The sequence below is a fragment of the Bubalus bubalis genome, chromosome 16 (genome assembly GCF_019923935.1).
Source record: "Bubalus bubalis isolate 160015118507 breed Murrah chromosome 16, NDDB_SH_1, whole genome shotgun sequence".
Classification (NCBI taxonomy): domain Eukaryota; kingdom Metazoa; phylum Chordata; class Mammalia; order Artiodactyla; family Bovidae; genus Bubalus; species Bubalus bubalis.
In genome coordinates this window covers 76,233,485-76,259,213 of record NC_059172.1, presented here as the reverse complement: position 1 = coordinate 76,259,213, position 25,729 = coordinate 76,233,485, and the positions used below count along the sequence as shown (strand labels likewise).

Below are 25,729 nucleotides of genomic sequence, written 5' to 3'. Positions count from 1 at the left end.
ACACATCGAGAAAACCACCCACATGTCACCTGAATGTTCCCCAGTCAACACCCTATCTAAAGGAACGAGCATACAGGAGGAGAGGAGCAGCGATAGGAAAGGGAGACAACTTACCTGGCGAGTGAGGTGGCGGCGAGCATAGGAGGACGACCCCTTGGCCTTCCCGCACGGACACCGCGCTTCTCGTCCGGCCACTAAAGTTCCCCAGATCTGCCAACATAATACAGCGTTCAGATGCGAGGCAAGAAGGAGCTTAAAGAATTACTGCTCTTGTAACTTGTCCTTACTTTTCTATCATTATCTAAGCAAGGTTTCTTTTTCTTTGTCGAGCAGTGAAAGGAGAGTTTTAACAATAAATCTCTACCATCCAATTTTAAATATCATGCTTTTCAGACTATGTGTGCATTCCTAATTTCTATGTATAGTGCATACAAATTGCCAATGTAGGGATAAATTAAACAATAGCTTTATACCACATTGAATAATTACTGTATTTCTTTATAATAGCTTTTACATATTACTTTTTCTACTACCAATCAAAGCCACTCATGCATATTAAGAACAGAAATGGTTGGGGTTGTCTGGTGCCCAAACTGCTTCCTAATCATCTGTCATGCTAAAAATGGTATGTAAAACCAAGGATGAATTTGCCAAATTAGAGGGACTTGTGCACTCAAGCAAAATATAATGAAGATATAAGGACCCCTTTTCTATAAATGTGAGTGAAAATGTCATATTACTTTCATTTTATGTAAGCCTGGGATGGTGTGTACAAATTAATTATACTCATCCATTTTGATTATTCTAGAAATATTATAGTTATTGAAATACTAACTTGAATGTATGAAGGACTAATGCATTGATTGAGTTTCAATTGTCTTCCTTTAAATTTTCTTGCATTTGCACAATTTAAAAACATTGTCCTAAAAATAAAGTGATCTTAAAAAAGAATGGTATGCATTATTTATATTTCTTTTATTTTTTATTAATCTATTCATAGCTCAGTACATTTGTACCTTCCTTTTTTCTTAGGCTTGGTTGATTAAATAAATGAGTTTTAGAATAGTTTCTTGGAAATGATAGGAGCCCAATATTTTTGTAAATAAACATTGTCTTAGAATTCCCATCTTGTAAAATCTTGTTTCCCTGGTGAGAAATGCTTCTTGAAAATGTTCTGCCTTTCCTATCACTATCAATTATAAAGGAGATTAAAAAAAAAAAAACTTGTCATCATTTCATGCTAAAGTAGTATTATTTCCTAACAATACAATGTAGACCCTCAAATTTAATGTTTGTCCATCTGATGAATGATGAAGGTAAGCAGTCAAGAAAATATACTGAATGGATATGAAAGAGATAAATCATCAACTTTAATATTCTAAGAGAAATTCTATAAATTACATTTTTGAGAGATGGCTTACAATTTAAAATTTGCTGAATTTACAATCCAACCTTTTAAAATACATTCAAAACCATGAAGGACTAGTAAACAGTCAAAGCATAATGAATAAATAGGAAGGAATTCATTACTGAGGAAAGTGTTTTGGATTTTACATACATGCTGCATTTCATTGTAAATAGTCAAATATATAATAGTTACTATAAATAAGTAAAGTGCTAAAACAAAAAGGAAAATGTATTCTACTACTTTTTTTTGGTTTGAAAAGCTACACGCTAACTTCTAATAAAAATCAGCTTCCTTAACTTTCAAATGTACATAATGTATGGCTTTAAACTCATTTTCACTGGCACTTAAAGATAGAAGCTGTCTTTCTTGTTTTCCCCAACAACTCCCCTCAATCTGAAAACAAAGCATGACAAGGTTTCTCAACTAACTTCCTTTGACTGCTCTTACAAACACAACACAGTGAGCAATGGGGTTGTAATATCTCTTTAGAGATTATATGGTTTCATTTTCCTCTTTTCATCCTCATTGAATTTATAAATTCTGGAAAGCTATTTGGATATCAATTTATTCTAACTAAATATCTTAAATGTTTTCTTAAAAGTATATATATTTAGCTTCTAATACATTTACTACAAGTTTTTATTGTGTTCATTATGACTTTTCAAATCAACATATTATAGTTAAAATATTTTAATGGCAAACAATCCCAAATGAATGCCTATTTCTCATAAATTGAAATATGGGTATGGCCTAGAAATTAGACACAGAAAAGAAATAACTATGACCTGATTTGTGTTTTGAGATCTCAATGACCCAAAGGATAATATCAGCCCTAACTGCTTTATTTTGTATCACCTGTTAATACAGGTACAATTCAACTGTTTCTCCTGGAATTGTCTTTGTGTTATTGCTTCCTAGGAGCTATAGCATCAGCATCATATAAGAAACGAATTGCCAGTCCAGGTTTGATGCAGGATACAGGATGCTTGGGTCTGGTGCACTGGGATGACCCACAGGGATGGTACGGGGAGGGAGGTGGGAGGGGAGTTCAGGATGGGGAACACGTGTACACCCATGGTGGATTCATGCTGATGTATGGCAAAACCAATACAATATTGTAAAGTAAATAATAATAATAATAAATAAATGATAAATGGTTAAAAAATAAATGGATTTTTTTCAATTGTGAATAGATTATTTTTGTCTCATAAAGACATATGCAAAAATACTAAAGAAAAGCCTGCACTTTGATGGAGAGTGTGCTTTTTTCATTTAAATCCTTCCTCCTAGAATAAAAAACAGTAAAACTCGATTATTTTTAATATAAAAGTAGTCCTTGTTTCAGGCAAGATTCTGGTTGATCTGAGACCAAATTGATGTGAAAAAAATTCTTAATTGGAGCAGGAATGGCAACTAGAGAGAATAGTCTGACTAAAAATACTGCTGGTTATTAAGAGAAAGCAGTTACTTTGCAGGTGCTCATCAGAGAACTTAGTTAGAATAAGCATTCTATATATCAAAAAGAGAAATGCAAAAAAAAAAAAAAAAAGAAGAATTTGTATGGATGAAGCTTTGATTATTTTATTGTCACTTATAGCAGGTTTGATCCCTGCATCAGGCAGATCCCCTGGAGAAGGGAATGGCAACTGACTCTTGTACTCTTGCCTGGAGAATCCCATGAACAGAGGAGCCTGGTGGGCTATGGTCCATAGGGTCACAAAGAGTTGGACATGACTGAAGTGACTTAGCATGCACTCATGGGAAGTAAAAAAAAAAAGTCTGTTTCCATGTTCTATTTTGATCTTTAAGGTGAAAAATGAGTAAAAGTAAAAATTTTACTACAAGAACTCTAAAATTCAGGTTCAAATTATAAACTGAAATACGCTTATATCTGGACTTATTATAAAACACATGGACTAAAAGACAAGTAATCTGGAGGAGAAAGTTTGTAATAAAGAATCACAAGACCTCAGGTTTTATTTTTTTCTGAGACCTTTTTTCCAAGTCCAGAAACTCATGCAGAGTTTGATAATGGAGTTTTAACTAGAACTGCAGCTTACAGGATTATACCTGTCCAATCAATTCATACAATTAATGATAGGGCTGAGAGTCACATGTGACAGGCTATAAGGTTGAAATGTGTGATTGGAAGCATATTGACCACAAATAAGACAAATCATTTCCTTAATTCATTTAACAGGTGTTTTTTTCAGTGTAAGCTGTATACCAAAATCTATATTAGGTACTGATAATACAGAAAATCTGTAAAGGAAGACCATGGATATATAAACTAATTGTACAATTGAACTAATCAAGGCAAATTGGAAGTGGTCAAACAGAAGATGACAAGAATGAACATCTACATTTTAGGAATCAGTGGTATAATGGACTGGAATGGATGAATTTAATTCAGATGATGATTATATCTACTACTGTGATCAAGAATCCCTAAGAAGAAGTGGAGTAGCCCTCATAGTCACCAGAAGAGTCCAAAATGCAGTACTTGGGTGCAACCTCAAAAATGACAGAATGATCTCTGTCTGTTTCCAAGGCAAGCTATTCAATATCACAGTAATCCAAGTCTATGCCCCAACCAGTAATGCTGAAGAAGCTGAAGTTGAACAGTTCTATGAAGACCTACAAGACCTTCTAGAATTAACATGCAAAAAAGATGTCCTTTTCATTATAGCGGACTGGAATGCAAAAGTAGGAAGTCACAAGATATCTGGAGTTCCAGGCAATTTTGGTATTGGAGGACAAAATGAAGCAGGGCAAAGGCTAATGGAGTTTTGCCAAGAAAATGCACTGCTCAAAGCAAACACCCTCTACAAAAAAGACAAGAGAAGACTACATATGGACATCACCAGATGGTCAACACAGAAATCAGACTGATTATATTCTTTTTTTCTAAAGATAGAGAAACTGTGTACAGTCAGCAAAAACAAGACCAAGAGTTGATTGTGGCTCAGATCATGAGCTCCTTATTGCCAAATTCAGACTTAAATTGAAGAAAGGTGGGAAAGCCACTAGACCATCCAGGTATGACCTAAATCAAATCCCTTACAATTATATAGTGGAAGTGACAGATAGATTCAAGGGATTAGCTGGGATACAGTGCTTGAAGAACTAAGGATGGAGGTTTGTAACATTGTAAAGGAGGCCGTGATCAAAACCATCCCCAAGAAAAAGGACTGTAAGAAGGTAAAATGGTTGTCTGAGAAGGCCTTACAAATAGCTGAGAAAAGAAGAGAGGTGAAAAGAAAAGGAGAAAAGGTAAGATATATCCACATTGAATGAAGAGTTCCAAAGAATAGTAATGAGAGATAAGATAGCCTTCTTAAGTGATCAATGCAAAGAAATAAAGGAAAATAATAGAGTGGGAAAGACTAGAGATCTCTTCAAGAAAATTAGAGATACAAAGGGAATATTTCATGCTAAGATGGACACAATAAAGGGCAGAAATTATACGGACCTACAAAAAGCAGACATTATTAAGAAGGGGTAGCAAGAATATATAGAAGAACTATACAAAAAGATCTTAATGACCTAGATAACCAGGATGTTGTGATCACTCATCCAGAGCCAGACATCCTGGAGTGTGAAGTCAAGTGGGCCTTAGGAAGCATCACTACAGACAAAGATAGTGGAGGTGATGGAATTCCAGCTGAGATATTTGAAATCCTAAAAGATGATGCTGTGAAAATGCTGCACTGAATATGCCAGCAAATTTGGAAAACTTGTGGTCACAGGACTGGAAAAGGTCAGTTTTCATTCCAATCCCAAGGAAAGGCAATGCCAAAAAGTGCTCAAACTACTGCACAATTGGAATCATCTCATCTCACATGCTAGCAAAGTAATGCTCAAAATTCTCCAAGCCAGGCTTCAACAGTACATGAACCATGAACTTTCAGATGTTCAAGCTGGATTAAGAAAAGGCAGAGGAACCAGAGATCAAATTGCCAACATCTGTTGGAGCATCGAAAAAGCAAGAGAGTTCCAGAAAATCATCTACTTCTATTTTATGAACTATGCCAAAGACTTTGACATTGTGGATCACCACAAACTGTGGAAAATTCTTAAAGACATAGGAATACCAGACCACCTGACCTGCCTCCTGAGAAATCTGTATGCAGGTCAAGAAGCAACAGCTAGAATGTGACATGGAACAACAGACTGGTTCCAAATAGGGAAAGGAGTACATCGAGGCTGTATATTGCCAACCTGCTTATTTAACTTATATGCAGAGTACATCATGTGAAATGCTAGGCTGGATGAAGCACAAGCAGGAATCAAGGTTGCCAGAAGAAATATCAATAACCTCAGTTATGCAGATAATATCACCCATATGGAAGAAAGTAAAGAGTAAATAAAGAGCCTCTTGATGAAACTGAAAAAGGAGAGTGAAAAAGCTGGCCTAGGACTCAACATTCAAAAGACTAAGATCATGGCATCCAGTCCCAAAACTTCATGCCAAATAGATGGAGAAACAATGGAAACAGTGACAGGCTTTATTTCTTTGGGCTCCAAAATCACTGCCGATGGTCATTGCAGCCATAAAATTAAAAGACACTTGCTCCTTGGAAGAAAAGCTATAACCAATCTATCAGTTCAGTTCAGTACAGTAGCTCAGTCGTGTCCGATTCTTTGTGACCCCATGAATCGCAGCACGCCAGGCCTCCCTGTCCATCACCAAATCCCGGAGTTCACTCAGACTCACGTCCATCGAGTCAGTGATGCCATCCACCCATCTCATCCTCTGTCGTCCCCTTCTCCTCCTGCCCCCAATCCCTCCCAGCATCAGAGTCTTTTCCAATGAGTCAACTCTTTGCATGAGGTGGCCAAAGTACTGGAGTTTCAGCTTTAGCATCATTCCTTCCAAAGAAATCCCAGGGCTGATCTCCTTCAGAATGGACTGGTTGGATCTCCTTGCAGTCCAAGGGACTCTCAAGAGTCTTCTCCAACACCACAGTTCAAAAGCATCAATTCTTCGGTGCTCAGCCTTCTTCACAGTCCAACTCTCACATCCATACATGACCACAGGAAAAACCATAGCCTTGACTAGACGAACCTTTGTTGGCAAAGTAATGTCTCTGCTTTTGAATATGCTATCTAGGTTGATCATAACTTTCCTTCCAAGGAGTAACCATCTTTTAATTTCATGGCTGCAGTCACCATCTTCAGTAATTTTGGAGCCCCCAAAAATAAAGTCTGACACTGTTTCCCCATATATTTCCCATGAGGTAATGGGACCAGAGGCCATGATCTTCGTTTTCTGAATGTTGAGCTTTAAGCCAACTTTTTCACTCTCTCTTTCACTTTCATCAAGAGGCTTTTTAGTTCCTCTTCATTTTCTGCCATAAGGGTGATGTCATCTGCATATCTGAGGTTATTGATATTTCTCCCAGCAATCTTGATTCCAGCTTGTGTTTCTTCCAGTCCAGCCTTTCTCATGATGTACTCAGCATATAAGTTAAATAAGCAGGGTAACAATATACAGCCTTGATGTATTCCTTTTCCTATTTGGATCCAGTCTGTTGTTCCATGTGCAGTTCTAACTGTTGCTTCCTGACCTCGGACGTGGGGTAACTCCTCTTGGCCATGCTTAGTGCGCTGGTGGCAGCTGCCTGGCTGATACACCTATGTGCAGGGAAGGAATGGAGATGTAGGCAGACTTGTGGATACAGTGGGAGAAGGAGAAGGTGAGATGGATGAACTGAGAAAGTAACATTGACTTATATAAAGAATCTTGTGTAAGAGACAACTAGTTGGAAGCTTTTATATAATATAAGGATCTCAACCTGGTACTCAGTCATCACTGACCTAGAGTAGTGGGATGGAAAGGTACAGGCTCAAGAGAGTGGATATATATATATATATATATATATATATATTACTGATTTGAGTCTTGTATGGCAAAAATCAACATGATATTGCAAAGAAAATATCCTCTAATTAAAAAAAAAAAAAGAATAGATGGATAATAATTTCAATAGCTATTAGCATACCTACTCTAAAACCAAAAGCTGGTTCTTTGAAAGGATAAATAAAATTGACAAACCATTAGCCAGACTCATCAAGAAACAAAGGGAGAAAAATCAAATCAATAAAATTAGAAACGAAAATGGAGAGATCACAACAGACAACACAGAAATACAAAGGATCATAAGAGACTACTATCAACAATTATATACCAATAAAATGGACAACGTGGAAGAAATGGACAAATTCTTAGAAAAATACAACTTTCCAAAACTCGACCAGGAAGAAATAGAAAATCTTAACAGACCCATCACAAGCATGGAAATTGAAACTGTAATCAAAAATCTTCCAGCAAACAAAAGCCCAGGTCCAGACGGCTTCACAGCTGAATTCCACCAAAAATTTAGAGAAGAGCTAACACTTATCCTGCTTAAACTCTTCCAGAAAATTGCAGAGGAAGGTAAACTTCCAAACTCATTTTATGAGGCCACCATCACCCTAATACCAAAACCTGACAAAGATCCCACAAAAAAAGAAAACTACAGGCCAATATCACTGATGAACATAGATGCAAAAATCCTTAACAAAATTCTAGCAATCAGAATCCAACAACACATTAAAAAGATCATACACCATGACCAAGTGGGCTTTATCCCAGGGATGCAAGGATTCTTCAATATCCGCAAATCAATCAATGTAATACACCACATTAACAAATTGAAAAATAAAAACCATATGATTATCTCAATAGATGCAGAGAAAGCCTTTGACAAAATTCAACATCCATTTATGATCAAAATTCTCCAGAAAGCAGGAATAGAAGGAACATACCTCAACATAATCAAATCTATATATGACAAACCCACAGCAAACATTATCCTCAATGGTGAAAAATTGAAAGCATTTCCTCTAAAGTCAGGAACAAGACAAGGGTGCCCACTTTCACCATTACTATTCAACATAGTTTTAGAAGTTTTGGCCACAGCAATCAGAGCAGAAAAAGAAATAAAAGGAATCCAAATTGGAAAAGAAGAAGTAAAACTCTCACTATTTGCAGATGACATGATCCTCTACATAGAAAACCCTAAAGACTCCACCAGAAAATTACTAGAACTAATCAATGATTATAGTAAAGTTGCAGGATATAAACTCAACACACAGAAATCACTTGCATTCCTATACACTAATAATGAAAAAACAGAAAGAGAAATTAAGGAAACAATTCCGTTCACCACTGCAACGGAAAGAATAAAATACTTAGGAATATATCTACCTAAAGAAACTAAAGACCTATATATAGAAAACTATAAAACACTGGTGAAAGAAATCAAAGAGGACACTAATAGATGGAGAAATATACCATGGTCATGGATTGGAAGAATCAATACAGTGAAAATGAGTATACTACCCAAAGCAATTTATGGATTCAAAGCAATCCCTATCAAGCTACCAACAGCATTCTTCACAGAGCTAGAACAAATAATTTCACAATTTGTATGGAAATACAAAAAACCTCGAATAGCCAAAGCGATCTTGAGAAAGAAGAATGGAACTGGAGGAATCAACCTGCCTGACTTCAGGCTCTACTACAAAGCCACAGTCATCAAGACAGTATGGTACTGGCACAGAGACAGAAATATAGATCAATGGAACAAAATAGAAAGCCCAGAGATAAATCCACGCACATATGGACACCTTATCTTTGATAAAGGAGGCAAGAATATACAATGGATTAAAGACAATCTCTTTAACAAGTGGTGCTGGGAAATCTGGTCAACCACTTGTAAAAGAATGAAACTAGGACACCTTCTAACACCATACACAAAAATAAACTCAAAATGGATTAAAGATCTAAACGTAAGACCAGAAACTATAAAACTCATAGAGGAGAACATAGGCAAAACACTCTCCGACATACATCACAGCAGGATCCTCTATGACCCACCTCCCAGAATATTGGAAATAAAAGCAAAAATAAACAAATGGGACCTAATTAACCTTAAAAGCTTCTGCACATCAAAGGAAACTATTAGCAAGGTGAAAAGACAGCCTTCAGAATGGGAGAAAATAATAGCAAATGAAGCAACTGACAAACAACTAATCTCAAAAATATACAAGCAACTCCTACAGCTCAACTCCAGAAAAATAAATGACCTAATCAAAAAATGGGCCAAAGAACTAAATAGACATTTCTCCAAAGAAGACATACAGATGGCTAACAAACACATGAAAAGATGCTCAACATCACTCATTATCAGAGAAATGCAAATCAAAACCACTATGAGGTACCATTTCACACCAGTCAGAATGGCTGCGATCCAAAAGTCTACAAATAACAAATGCTGGAGAGGGTGTGGAGAAAAGGAAACCCTCTTACACTGTTGGTGGGAATGCAAACTAGTACAGCCACTATGGAGAACCGTGTGGAGATGCCTTAAAAAACTGGAAATAGAACTGCCTTATGATCCAGCAATCCCACTGCTGGGCATACACACTGAGGAAACCAGAAGGGAAAGAGACACGTGTACCCCAATGTTCATTGCAGCACTGTTTATAGTAGCCAGGACATGGAAGCAACCTAGATGTCCATCAGCAGAAGAATGGATAAGAAAGCAGTGGTACATATACACAATGGAGTATTACTCAGCCATTAAAAAGAATACATTTGAATCAGTTCTAATGAGGTGGATGGAACTGGAGCCTATTATACAGAGTGAAGTAAGCCAGAAGGAAAAACACCAATACAGTATACTAACGCATATATATGGAATTTAGAAAGATGGTAACAATAACCCTGTGTACGAGACAGCAAAAGAGACAGATGTACAGAAAAGTCTTATGGACTCTGTGGGAGAGGGAGAGGGTGGGAAGATTTGGGAGAATGGCATTGAAACATGTAAAATATCATGTATGAAACGAGATGCCAGTCCAGGTTCGATGCACGATACTGGATGCTTGGGGCTAGTGCACTGGGACGACCCAGAGGGATGGTATGGGGAGGGAGGAGGGAGGAGGGTTCAGGATGGGAAACACATGTATACCTGTGGCAGATTCATTTTGATATTTGGCAAAACTAATACAATTATGTAAAGTTTAAAAATAAAATAAAATTAAAAAAAAAAAACCACTGAAGACACAGCTTAAAAAAAAAAAATGTGAATGATTAAAAAAAAAAATACGTATTTTCAAAAAGTTAAAAAACAAAAAAAAGAAACGAATCGCCAGTCCAGGTTCAATGCAGGATACAGGATGCTTGGGGCTGGTGCACTGGGTTGACCCAGAGCGAAGGTATGGGGAGGGAGGTGGAGGGGGGTTCAGGATTGGGAACACGTGTACACCCGTGGTAGATTCATGTTGATGTATGGCAAAACCAATACAATATTGTAAAGTAATTAGCCTCTAATTAAAATAAATAAATTTAAATTAAAAAAAAAAAGACTTATTTCCTTTAGAATGGGCTGGTTGTATCTCCTTGCAGTCCAAGGGACTCTCAAGAGTATTCTCCAACACCACAGTTCAAAAGCATCAATTCTTTGGCACTCAACTTTCTTTATAGTCCAATTCTCATATCCATACATGACTACTGGAAAAACTATAGCTTTCACTAGATGGACCTTTGTTGGCAAAGTAATGTCTCTGCTTTTTAATATGCTGTCTAGGTTGGCCATGAGTTTACTTCCAAGGAGCAAGCGTCTTTTAATTTCATGTCTGCAGTCTCCGTCTGCAGTGATTTTGGAGCCCCCTCAAAATTAAGTCTGTCACTATTTCCATTGTTTCCTCATCTATTTGCTATAAAGTTATGGGCCAGATGCCATGATATTCATTTCCCGAATGTTGAGTTTTAAGTCAACTTTTCACTCTCCTCTTTCACTTTCATCAAGAGGCTCTATAGTTCTTCTTCACTTTCTGCCATAGGGTGGTGTCATCTGTATATCTGAGGTTATTGATATTTTTCCTGGCAAACTTGATTCCAGCTTGTGCTTCATCCAGTCCAGCATTTCTCATGATGTACTCTGCATATAAATTAAATACTCAGGGTGACAATATACAGCTTTGATATACTCCTTTCCCTGTTTGAAACCAGTCTGTTATTCCATGTCCAGTTATAACTGTTGCTTCCTGACCTGCATACAGGTTTCTCAAGAGGCAGGTCAGGTGGTTTGGTATTCTTATCTCTTTAAGAATTTTCCACAGTTTGTGGTGATCCACAAACTCAAAGGCTTTGGCATAGTCAATAAAGCAGAAGTAGATGATTTTCTGAATCTCTTGCTTTTTCGATGCTCCAACAGATGTTGGCAATTTGATCTCTGCCTTTTCTAAATCCGGCTTGAACATCTGGAAGTTCATGGTTCATATACTGTTGAAGCCTGGCTTGGAGAATTTTGAGCATTACTTTGCTAGCATGTGAGATGAGATGATTCCTATTGTTCAGTAATTTGAGTATTCTTTGGCATTGCCTTTCTTTGGGATTGGAATGAAAACCGACCTTTTCCTGTGACCACTGCTGAATTTTCCAAATTTGCTGGCTCATTGAGTGCAGCTCTTTCACAGCATCATTAATAAGTAGTGAGTAGGCAAATCAATTTCAATGTGGTTGTTTCAAAATATGTACACAGGGAAACATCAAATTAGCCAAGATTGCATGGTCAGCCTCTCTCATCCCATGGCTTCTGGCTCTTGCCCCATATTTTGTAAATAATGAGTAGAGGCAGGAGGAGAGGGGACAACAGAGGACAAGATGGTTGAATGACATCTCCAAGTCAATGGACATGAGTTTGAGTAAACACAAGGAGATAGTGAAAGACAGGAAAGGCTGACGTGCTACAGTCCATGGGGTCACAAAGAGTTGGACACAACTCAGTGACTGAAGAACAAGAAGGAGCTGAGATCACTTGTAGCACTACACATGTGCATCATAAGGTACTCACTTGGTCACGTGCTCCTTTTAGTGGCATGCCTGTAGGAGCCTCACCATGAAAGCCCTTGCTGCTGCTGCCTTGAAGCTGGATTGGATTGCCATCATAGTTATGTTATATGACATTATGTCCTGGCTACGTCATGACTGTGCTATGATTATGTTATGGCTGCTACTATGGCTGCTGCATCAGCCAGGAGAGAGGCTGTGTTGCAGCTGCCATGCCAGCCAGGAGAAAGTAAACAGGTCTGCAGTTCCTACAGCTCCTTGAGTCTCCTTCCCGGCTCTTAGCTCATGCCTTGCTTACCCTGGGTTCAGCGAACAGTGTGAACTGTGTGAGCAGCAAGACAGTTGGTGCTGTGAGCAGTATCAGTGATACAATGTCTTAGGAAAAGACAATTCAGTATATGGGAGTTAGACCAAGATTCATTTAGGTATTTTAAAATAACTTTCATAAGCAAGTCTTACTAAAAAATATTCTCTGACAGATGATTAGAAGTGAAAAAACTTGTGAAGAATGAAAAAATAATCCATATATTTATTTTGAAAGAGAATCAAATTAGCATTTTTAATACATAACTATTTGCATGTAAAGTCTTCCTAAGATACTCTCATAACAAGCAAGATTCTTAATAATAATAGTTTTTAAATAAATATTTGATTATTGAATGATACCTTTGAAATCCATAGAAACATGAAAATTTTGGGGTTTTTCTTGTCACGTATGAGCTCATGAGCTTTTAATCAATTAGTAAACACATTGGGAAAGGCTTATTATCCTCACTTATTGATGAGGACAATGTCATTCACTAAGCTTAAACAATATGAATAAAAACTCACAGCCAGTAAAGATTTGGACCTCCAAGATTACAAAGGGATTTGGGGAACTAGCACATTTTTAATCTAGAGTATTTTTGATACTCTTAATGTAGTGTTTTGATCAATGTGATTTTTAAAAGCATTTGAGACAGTCATTTCCTAGGCAGGTTGATAGGAAATCTAGGGGTCCCCAAGGAGAGAGGGGTCTGGAATTCTCAAGGAGGAAGAAAGGACAAACTTTTCACAGTCTTTGTAGACCAGGACCTGGGGACTAGAGTGGATGAAAATGAGGGGGTAGCAGGCAGGAAGGCCAGGGGTCTCCAAATGGAGGAAATAGCCTGCAAGTGTCAGACATTTTTATCTCTCTTAAGCGGCAGGAGGAAACAAACTAGCAATATTTTTTTCCTTCTCTATACAAATTTAAAGGGAGGTTTCTCTTAAAATACTGTGTTGCCATAATGACACCTGGTTTCGCCTGAAGTTAGCTATTCTTGAGCCTAGAGATAACCAATGCCTTTTTCTTATGGAAATGTTTGTCTTAAGCTATGCTAATGTACTATGCCTTTACCCCAAACTCTGTCTCCAAGTCAGTTCTGCCTCTTGGCCCAGAACCTACTTGACAAACCAGTATGTTATACTCAGATATTGTTCCCCTAATCTATGTAAATGAAACTATTTGTATAGTGGTCTGCCCTTCTTCATGATTCAAGTTAATCATTTTATAGCCCAGGATAAACCATTTGGTGCCAAGATTATCCCAAAATGTATCTTATGGGTGAGGGGCTTGGTGCCATTCTGAATTTTAAGACATTCCTTTCTTTCATTAACAGACTGCTAGTGACTATATAACATCCAGCTGAAGACTAACAGGGGGGTACTCTTTCTGCCCCCTTCTGATGCCTATGTCAGAAGCTTTCTCTACCTCCTTTATACTTTAATAAAACTTTATTACACAAAAGCTCTGAGCGATCAAGCCTCGTCTCTGGCCCCAGATTGAATTCTTCTCCTCCGGGGGCCAAGAATCCCGGTGTATTTGCGTGATTCAACAACAACCTTTCACATTTTTCTATTATATCACATGATGTAATTCTTTAATATAATTGTTATAAATCATCTGTGAATGAGACACCATATCACCTTTTGAAAATGTTTGTTATAGAATAAAATTAGTCTTTGAAGAATATCAATGGGGTTAATTAGTGGTATCTCAGAAAATACAGTCCCATGGAGATAAGAATTAAGTTACTGGTGGAGTTATGGTGGGTAAATCTACAAAGAACTTGTAGATTTTATTATAATAAAACTTTTCCCATTCCCTTTCTTTCTGTGGATATATTTAACAGGTCAGATGAGTAATCTTTTATTGTGGATTACCATTTTCACTTTTTATTTTATCACACACATATTATCCAGCCAAAGGATTCACTTATTAAAAGGAAATCAAAGCACACCAGTGTATGTATGCTTTGAAAGAGATGATTTTAACTACATTATAAGTGAAACATTATATTGCAAATTCTTTTGTAAAAGGATAAGTTATCCAAAGAATGTGATAAAAGTATTTTTGATTTTAGGTCTTTTCTTTAGTATTTTGATGTGTATTATAAAAATTCACTTAAACTGTGAATGTGATATATGGTGAAATCATCTTAAATGATAAAATTTGTTCTACATATAAAACAAATTGTATATAAATATATAATAATTTATATATTGTTATATATAACTATATATATATATATATGTTGCTAAGTCACTTCAGTCGTGTCCGACTCTCTGCGACCGCATAGATGGCAGCCCGCCAGGCTCCCCCATCCCTGGGATTCTCCAGGCAAGAACACTGGAGTGGGTTGCCATTTCCTTCTCCAATGCATGAAAGTGAAAAGTGAAAGTGAAGTCGCTCAGTCATGCCTGACTCCCAGCGACCCCATGGACTGCAGCCCACCAGGCTCCTCCACCCACGGGATTTTCCAGGCAAGAGTACTGGAATGGGTTGCCATTGCCTTCTCCAAATATATATATAACAAATATAACAAAGTGTATATTAATTTACAACAAATTATATATTAATATATTTTATATCAATATACAATTTGTTATATATATGTGTGTGTGTGTGTGTGTGTGTGTGTGTGTATAAATTTGTTTAACTAATGTGATAATAGTCTATGAATCCTGGCAGTGGGTTTTATATATTTGACTTAACTTTCTCCACTCTGGGTAAACAATTACATAGATAATCCTTATTTGCTTGCTTCTAAGTTTACGTTTTTTACCCAAACTCAGATTAATTTTAATTCATTAAAATTCTCAAGAACTATAAGGCTGAGCATTGGAAACATATATACAACAGAAGAAATAGAGCATGTAACAGAATTTGAGTATTATAAACCCATGGAGATGGGGCAAATGTGTCACTTACTAAAACCAGCAAGCCATTTAATACACAGATTGATTCCTACAACTGCCACTTCCTACTTCCTTCCAGTGGGTGATGTCACCAGCACTTCTTAAAATTGTCATCTATGTTAAACTCCATCTCACCAAGTTGATTTCCAGGGAATCCAACATGTAATACTACCACAATAGCTACTGATTTATCTGTATTTATATTGTCTCCCATCTTTGCATGAAATGTTCCCTTGGTAGCTCTAATTTTCTTGAAGAGCTCTCTAGTCTTTCCCATTCTGTTGTTTTCCTCTATTTCTTTGCATTGATCACTGAGGAAGGCTTTCTTATCTCTTCTTGCTATTCCTTGGAACTCTGCATTCAGATGCTTATATCTTTCCTTTTCTCTTTTGCTTTTCACTTCTCTTCTTGTCACAGCTATTAGTAAGACCTCCCCAGGGAGCCATTTTGCTTTTTTGCATTTCTTTTCCATGGGGAGGGTCTTGATCCCTGTCTCCTGTACAGTGTCACGAACCTCTGTCCATAGGTCATTAGGCACTCTATCAGATCTAGTCCCTTAAATCTATTTCTCACTTTCACAATATAATCATGAGGAATTTGATTTAGATCATACCTGAATGGTCTAGTGGTTTCCCCTACTTTCTTCAATTTAAGTCTTTATTTGGCAAAAAGGAGTTCATGATCTGAGCCACAGTCAGCTCCCAGTCTTGTTTTTGCTGACTGTATAGAGCTTATCCATCTTTGGCTGCAAAGAATATAATCAATCTGATTTCGCTGTTGACGATCTGGTGATGTACATGTGTAGAGTCTTCTATTGTGTTGTTGGAAGAGGGTGTTTGCTATGACCAGTGTGTTCTCTTGGCAGAACTCTATTAGCCTTTGCCCTGCTTCATTCTGTATCCCAAGGTCAAATTTGCCTGTTACCCCAGATGTTTCTTGACTTCCTACTTTTGCATTCCAGTCCCCTATAATGAAAAGGACATCTTTTTTGGGTGTTAGTTCTAAAAGGTCTTTAAGGTCTTCATAGACCCGTTCAACTTCAGCTTCTTCAGCCTTACTGGTTGGGGCATTGACTTGGATTACTGTGATATTGAATGGTTTGCCTTGGAAACGAACAGAGATCATTCTGTCATTTTTGAGATTGCATCCAAGTACCGCATTTTGGACTCTATTGTTGACCATGATGGCTACTCCATTTCTTTTAAGGAATTCCTGCCCACAGTAGTAGATATAATGGTCATCTGAGTTAAATTCACCCATTCCAGTCCATCTTAGTTCGCTGATTCCTAGAATGGTGATGTTCACTCTTGTCATCTCCTGTTTGACGACTTCAATTTGCCTTGATTCATGGACCTGACATTCCAGGTTCCTATGCAATATTGCTCTTTACAGCATCGGACATTGCTTCTATCACCAGTCACATCCACAACTGGGTATTGTTTTTGCTTTGGCTCCATCCCTTCATTCTTTCTGGAGTTATTTCTCCACTGATCTACAGTAGCATATTGGGCGCCTACCAATCTGGGGAGTTCCTCTTTCAGTATCCTATCATTTTGCCTTTTCATACTGTTCATGGGGTTCTCAAGGCAAGAATACCGAAGTGGTTTGCCATTCCCTTCTCCAGTGGACCACATTCTGTCAGACCTCTCCACCATGAACCACCCATCTTGGGTGGCCCCACACGGCATGGCTTAGTTTCATTGAGTTAGACAAGGCTGTGGTATGGACCTAATACAATGGTATGGACAAAACAGAAGCTGAAGATATTAAGAAGAGGTGGCAAGAATATACAAAAGAACTGTACAAAAAAGATCTTTATGACCAAGATAATCGCAATGGTGTGATCACTCACCTAGAGCCAGATATCCTGGAATGTGAAGTCAAATGGGCCTTAGAAAGCATCACTACAAACAAAGCTAGTGGAGGTGATGGAATTCCAACTGAGCTATTTCAAATCCTGGAAGATGATGCTGTGAAAGTGCTGCACTCAATATGTCAGCAAATTTGGAAAACTCAGCAGTGGCCACAGGGCTGGAAAAGGTCAGTTTTCATTCCTATCCCAAAGAAAAGAAATGCCAAAGAATGCCCAAATTACTGCACAATTGCACTCATCTCACACGCTAGTAAAGTAATGATCAACATTCTCCAAGCCAGGCTTCAGCAATACATGAAATATGAACTTCCAGATGTTCAAGCTGGTTTTAGAAAAGGCAGAAGAACCAGAGATCAAATTGCCAACATCTGCTGGATCATGGAAAAAGCAAGAGAGTTCCAGAAAAACATCTATTTCTGCGTTATTGACTATGCCAAAACCTTTGACTGTGTGGATCACAATAAACTGTTGGAAATTCTGAAAGAGATGAGAATACCAGACCACCTGACCTGCCTCTTGAGAAATCCATATGCAGGTCAGGAAGCAACAGTTAGAACTGGACATGGAACAACACACTGGTTCCAAATAGGAAAAAGGAGTACGTCAAGGCTGTATATTGTCACCCTGCTTACTTAACTTATATGCAGAGTACATCATGAGCAATGCTGGGCTGGAAGAAGCATAAGCTGGAATCAAGATTGCTGGGAGAAATCTCAATAACCTTAGATATGCAGATGTCACCACCCTTATGGCAGAAAGTGAAGAGGAACTAAAAAGCCTTTTGATGAAAGTGAAAGAGGAGAGTGAAAAAGTTGGCTTAAAGCTCAACATTCAGAAAACGAAGATCATGGCATCTGGTCCCATCACTTCCTAGGAAATAGATGGGGAAACAGTGGAAAAAGTGTCAGACTTTATTTTGGGGGGGGCTCCAAAATCACTGCAGATGGTAATTGCAGCCATGAAATTAAAAGACTCTTACTCCTTGGAAGTAAAGTTATGACCAACCTAGATAGCATATTCAAAAGCAGAGACATTACTTTGCCAGCAAAGGTCTGTCTAGTCAAGGCTAAAGACATTACTTTGTCAACAAAGGTCCGTCTAGTCAAGGCTATGGTTTTTCTAGTGGTCATGTATGGATGTGAGAGTTGGACTATAAAGAAAGCTGAGCACCGAAGAACTGATGCTTTTGAACTGTGGTTTTGGAGAAGACTCTTGAGAATCCCTTGGACTGCAAGGAGATCCAAGCAGTTCCTTCTAAAGGTGATCAGCCCTGTGTGTTCTTTGGTAGGACTGATCCTAAAGCTGAAACTCCAATAATTTGGCCATCTCATGCGAAGAGTTGACTCATTGGAAAAGACTCTGATGCTGGGAGAGTTTGGGGGCATGAGGAGAAGGGGATAACAGAGGATGAGATGGCTGGATGGCATCACCGACTCGATGGACATGAGTTTGTGTGAACTCCAGGAGTTGGTGATGGACAGGGAGGCCTGGCGTGCTGCAATTCATGGGGTCGCAAAGAGTCAGACACGACTGAGCAACTGAACTGAACTGAACTGATCTGATATTGTCTCCCAACTTCTTCTTATAAGTGAACTCTCTGTAATCTATTCAAAGACTCATCTCCCCTTCCAACATCATTAGTAACATTCATACTGGTACTGCTCCACAGTTTAAAAAAAGGAAAAATTGTATCTCTTTGACCCCAGCTTTCCCTCTAGGTACAAACCGTTTTTGTTTTGCACTTCTGCAAAAAAAAAAAAAAAAAAAAAAAAAAAAAATCCCACTTTCTTTTAAGTTTCTCAAATCAGGTTGTCTCTCTACCTCTGTTCAAACATTACTGTGAAGCTAACCAATTACCTCAACATTGTTTCATTTAATGATCAATTACCCAGTTTTCCCTTATTTGACTTATGATCAGTAATATGGAGTTGATCATACTCTCTTCTGAAAACAGCTTCTTCACTTGGATTTGTCCTCCTTCTTTGTGCCCTCCCACTCACTTTCATTAGCTTTTTCTTCCTCATCTCTGCAGTATCTAAACATATCAAGATCCCTCCTTGGGCCTTCTCATTTCTCAGGCCACACCATTCCTAAAGTTACTGTACCTAGCCTTTATATTTAAAAAATCATGTATAAATGAAAGAATTACCAAACTTATTCCTGCTGGACACCTCCTTTAAAAGGCAACACACATACACACACACACAGGCACACCCCCACACTCAGATACGCATATCCACAGTCACACACACAGTTTATTTTACATTTCCATGTAAATGTTTAATAAGCACTACAAACATAATGTATCCTTATTGGGACTCCCATTTTCACCTGTGAATCTATGATTGCCGTAATACTTGCCATCAGAGTAATCATTCCATCCTTCCAATTATTAAAAAGGTACAAAAATAATTTGTAATTCAGTATGTCACTCACACTTTACATATAATTCATGAGAAAGTCCTTCTGATATTATTTCATAATATAGCCAGAATATAATAACATCAAGCTTCCTCTACAACTTTCATCTAGGCAATTCTCACCTTGATTGTTGTGATATCATCCTACTGGTGTCCCTTATTTTTCCTTTGCTTCTTAAATTTATTAGCACAATAGTCAGAATTGGTTCTTTTAAAATAAAGTTATCATCAAATGTCCTAAATGGGTTTCCATCTTACTAAGAGGCTAAAAACTACTTTCAGTGGCCTACAGGCCCTGGACATTTTTGATGTAATCTCTTATGACTACATGCATACTCCCCTTCTCCATTCTAGCTCACTAGCTTCCTTGCTTTTTATTAAGTATACCAAAATTTATCAGTATTATCCTGCCTTAGTACATTTGTCCTTGTTGCTTCCTCCAACTAGAACAGTTAACTTCCCCCACTCAGATAAAATAGTGACTATCATCATTTCCTTTTTAGATTTTTATGTCAATAACACCTTCACAGAGAGATATTTCCTGAATAATTTATCAAAAAGTATGAACCCCCATCACCCTCCACACATCCTTTATTCCCTTTCCTTAATTAGGCTTGTTTTATTTTGCACCTAACTGCAAACACACTATTTATTTGTGTTGTCTGTTTTGTCCTTAACATATAGAGTTCAAGGTTTCTGAGGGCAGGGATCTTTGTTTTCTATGTTCATTGTAATAGTCTCAGGTCCTTGCCCTAGCTGTTCTCTCTGCCTGAAATACTCTCCTTCTAGGGTATAACCTTAAAAATATTTTTTAAAATATTGATATAAAAAAATAAGGGTTTTGAAAACAAAAAACCTATGTTCAAATTCTAGTATTACTATTTATTAATGGTTACCTTGGGCAAATTATTTTACTTCACTGTGTACTTCTCAGGCAAAATGAGATAATTAATTTTATATGTGTTATAAGATTATTGTGAAAAAAATCCCTGACATATAAAAATAGGTTACTTATATAACTTACCAGTAAAAAGCACTTAATCAAGAATATTTTCCTCTAAAAATTTCAGAGAGATATATCTTATCAACTTCTAAATATAAACCTAAATTTTTGTTCTAAGTACTCTAAGCTATAGTATAAAAGATTCACAAATTATAACATTTGAGGACAATCTACAGAATTTTACAAATTAAAAGCAGAGATAACACTTATTAAGTAAAAGAGACAGTTGAGTGGAGCCAAATTTAGACAAGCTACTTCACTGTTCTTATCTCAGCTTCTTTATCTGTGAAATGAAGACAAGAAAACTATCTCAAAAAATTTTTGTAAGTCTTATATATAATAATGTATGTACAGCAATTAGTATAACACATGGCAAACCACAGTAAATGAAAGCAATTATAACTGTGCTTATTATTCACGTTATAAAAAACACTTTTGTGAGAATCATGAGATTAATGCTAAATTTAATTTTTCTACTATTTAGCTATGCAATTTGTAATTTAACCTTCTTGTGCTTTCTTCTTCATTTATAAATTAGGAATTTTGGTTGCTCAAGAATGCTTGTGCAGTTGACAGTATAACAGTTGTGAAGGGGGAGTGGCCAAGATGGCAGAATAGGAAGACCCTGCATTCACCTCTTATTCATGGGAACTCCAAAATTACAACTATTAAAGAACAACCATTGATGAGAAAAACCAGAAGACTTGCAGAAAAGATGTTCTACAGATAAAAAATTAAAGAAGAAAACAAAAAGACTGGTAGGAGGGGTGAAGACATGGTATATTCACGACTTATACTGCAATCTATCCTAGCTCTCCCCCTCAGCAGCTGGCAGATGATGCACCAGGGAGGGCCTGACAACCAACTGGACTAAGGGACAGCCATGTCTATCAGACTATCCACAGTACTCCTGCCACAATGGCCAGCATTCAGGGCAACCCTAGTGCTCTGGGTGGCCAGAACAGAGTGCACTGCTGGGAAGCATATGACATCTCCTATAAAAGGCTACTTTTCCAAGGTCAAGTGATATAGACAGCCTACTAAATACACAGAAGTAAAAACAGCAGATTAGGCAAAATGAGGTGACAAAAGAACATGTTCCTAATAAAGAACAAGATAAACTCGAGAAGAATAAATATGTGAAACAGAGATATGCAATCTCTGTGTTAGAGAATTCAAGGTAATGATCATAAAGATGTTCAAAGAATTCAGGATAAGTTTGGATAAACAGAGTGAGAAGTTTGAAAATTATAATAAAGTGAGAAAATATAAAGAAGAACCAAACATAGGTAAATAGTCTAATACTTAAAAGTAAAGATACACTATAAGGAATTAACAGTAGATTAGATAATAAAGAGAAACACAACAGTGGGCCAGAAGAGAGAGTAGTGGAAATCACTGAGGTGAACAGAGAAAGAAAAAAGAAAATAAATAAAGACAGTTTAAGAGACAGTGCAACAACCTCAAACATATTAATAAACAAATTATAGAGATCCCAGGAGAAGAAGAGAGAAAGAGATGGTGAAAGAACATATTTGAAGACATAGTGGCTAAAAACTTCCTTAACCTGGGAAAGGAAATAAACATTCAAGTCCAGGAAGCATAGAGAGTTCCAAACAAGACTAAACCAAAGAGGACCAGCCCAAGACTCACTGTAACTAAAATGGAAAAAAAAATTAAATAAAATGAAAATATTTTAAAAAGTATTTTAAAAAGCAAAGGAAAAGCAGCAAATTATGAATAAACAAATTCCTATGTTGCTATCAGCTGATTTTCAGCAGAAACTTTGCAATCAAGAAGGGAGTACAGGAATATCTTTAAAGTGATAAAATGGAACAACCAGGGATACTATATGTGGCAAGGTTTTCATTCAGATTTGATGGAAAGATCATAGTTTATAGACAAGCAAAAGCTAACAGTCCAGCATGACCAAACCAGCTTTATAAGAAATGTTATAGAGATTTCTCTAAGCAAAAAGCCAAAAAAAAAAAAAAAGCAAAACTAGAAATATAACAACTACAAAAGGAAAAATAAAATTGGTAACAGTAAATATACAGTAAGGGTGCTAAATCAACCATGTATAAATTTACTAGGAGTTTAAAAGAGAAAAACAGTAAATTTTTCTACATATCTACAATATGTAATTGAGATACACAAAATAAAAAGATGTAAAATATGATGTCAGAAACAATAAAGAGAGTGGTGGAATAAAAATGTAGGGTTTTAAAATTTTGCTTGAACTTAAGATATGTACATATATATATATGCCTCATGGTGAAAATGATAATCACTCGATGGTGTCCAACCCTTTGTAACCCCATAGACTGTAGCCTGCCAGGCTCTTCTGTTCATATGATTCTCCAGGTAAGAATACTGGAGTGGGCTTCCATTTCCTTCTCCAGGGCATCTTTCCAACCCAGGGATCAAACCTGGGTCTTTTGCATTGCAGGAAGAATCTTTACTACCTGAGCTAGCAGGGAAGCCATTCCTCATGGTAGCTGCAAACTAAAAATCTATCAAATACAGATACACACACAAAAGAAAAGATAATCCAAATATATCACTAAATACAGTCACCAAATTACAAGGAAAGAGAGTAAAAGAAGAAAAGAACAACAATAAAGTACTACAAAACAATTAGAAAACAATTAACAAAATGGCAGTGAGTTCATAATTGTCAATAATTACTTTAAAAATAAGCAAAAACAAAAAATGAAAACACACATACACAAACAGAACCAATATAGTAACATATTCAAAAAGACTTTAAAAATGTTTCACATCAAAAAAAACCTTTAAAATAGATAAACTAATAATGAAAATGTCATATATATATATATATATATATATACACACAATGGAATTATTACACAGCTATAAAAAAAAATAGAATCTTGCCAACTGTGACAACATGGATAGACCTAGAAAGTGTTATGCTAAGTGAAATAAGTCAGACAGAAGACAAATACTGTATGATTTCCACTTATATGTGGAATCTGCGAAAAAAAAAAAAAATTGACAAGTATAACTGAACAGAAAGAGTCAGGGAAGCGGTGAACAAACAAGTGGTTGCCAGGGAGGAGGGGCTCAGGAAAGGGAAGGAAATTTGTAAATGCAAACTTTCAGTTACAAAATAAGTGAGCCACAGATAGGAAATATACAGTGTGGGAAGAAGTCAATAACTATGAAATAACTTCATATGGTAACAGATAACAAGTAGAATAATAATTGTGATCATATTTACATGTATAGAGATAATGAATTACTATATTGTGTACCAGGAACTAACATAATGTTGTATCCCAATTGTATTTCAAAAACAACTGAACAAACTCATAAAAAAAGATATCAAGCTTGTGTTTATCAGAGGCAGGAGTGAGGGGCAGGGGAAATTGCATGAAGACAGTCAAAAGGTACAAATACCTAGTTTCAAGATAAATAAGTACTAGGGATGTAATGTACGATACGATATATATAATTAACACTGCTATCTCTATGTTATATATGAAAGTTGTTAAGACAGTAAATCCTGAGTTCTCATCACAAGAAAAATGTTCTTTTCTATTTGTTTTTTTCTGTATCTATATGAGATGATGGTTATTCACTAAACTTGGGGTAATAATTTCATGATGTATATAAATCATATCATTAGGCCGTATACCTTAAACTTATGTGGTATCGCGTGTCAATTATATCTCAGTTAAACAAGGGAAAAACAATACTCATGGTGGAAACTAGATAAAATGGAGAGAGTATGCCTCACATAAAGACATTTGCACGTGTTTAATAAACACTGTGTAAACTAAAGGAAACACTTTAGTGTTTTACACTTTTTTGTGTAGTAAGATTTATCCTGAAGAACACCTTTTCAAGCCTCGACGATATGATCTCTTAAGATGCTAAATATTCCATGAATTTAACATACCACCTATGATTTTCACTATCATTCAGAGCCTATTTTTATGTGCAATTATATATTATCTATCATTCAGAACTTATTTCAATTGGTAAACATATCTATATAATAAATACATATACAAATCATAAAATATATATGAATGAGTACTCTTAACTAGTCTCTATTACTGCATTGAATATCAAATGAAACACTTTTTATATTTTGTATTTATATTTTGATGACCTACTTAACTGAAATAAGAAAACATTAAAATTGTAAAAATGTATATCGTTTATTGATAAGGCTACAGTATTAGGTAGTTTTATGATGATTGATCTAAGGAAAATAAACATAGAAAAATTGCTGAAATGAATATTATGTCATTATAATTTATAAAATGTGTCATGTTTATCTTCTAAATTATGCATTATAAAACATTATATTCAAGTCACAATGATTTATATTTTAAAGACTTTTACGTGATGTCTGACACATAACAGACTATGTGTGTTTCAAAATTAAGTAAAATATATTTTAAAGTATACAGAAACAGCTCCAATCTTGGTAGTATTGGAGATAATAATTAGATGTATTACTTCGAAGTTATACTTTTTGGTAAATGATGGGCCATTAGACATCATGATTTCCTTCCTCGTTTGTAGAATATGAAGACTAGATTGTAATAACACCTCCAAACCACCAGATGGCTTTATGCAGTTGGAATAACTTCAGAAGAATTTTTTACAGAAATGTCTGCTCTTCTACTTTGTGTGAATTTAGGATGATCCTCATTTAAAACATTTTATTTATTTCTATTGATATTAGAAATTTCTGGGACCTCACCATATTTTTATTAAAAAAAAAACCAAAACCCTCTGTAGTATCTCTTTCCAATCCTGAATGCAGTTTTTAGCTTTGCTAATTTCTACTTAAAATTATCTCCTCTGGACAACCCAACTATAATGTTTCTTATCCATATATCTACTGAAAAAAAATATAATAACC

At 36.3% G+C, this 25,729-nt stretch overlaps 1 protein-coding gene across 1 annotated transcript in view; it reads right to left on the bottom strand.

The window, feature by feature from the left end:
• CNTN5 (contactin 5) overlaps positions 1 to 25,729 on the bottom strand; it is a 1,686,091-nt gene that overhangs the window by 523,388 nt on the left and 1,136,974 nt on the right. The window contains exon 7 of the mRNA XM_025266987.3: positions 115 to 210. Within this exon, the coding sequence (XP_025122772.3) occupies positions 115 to 210 (96 nt within the window). The remainder of the gene's footprint in view (positions 1 to 114; positions 211 to 25,729) is intronic.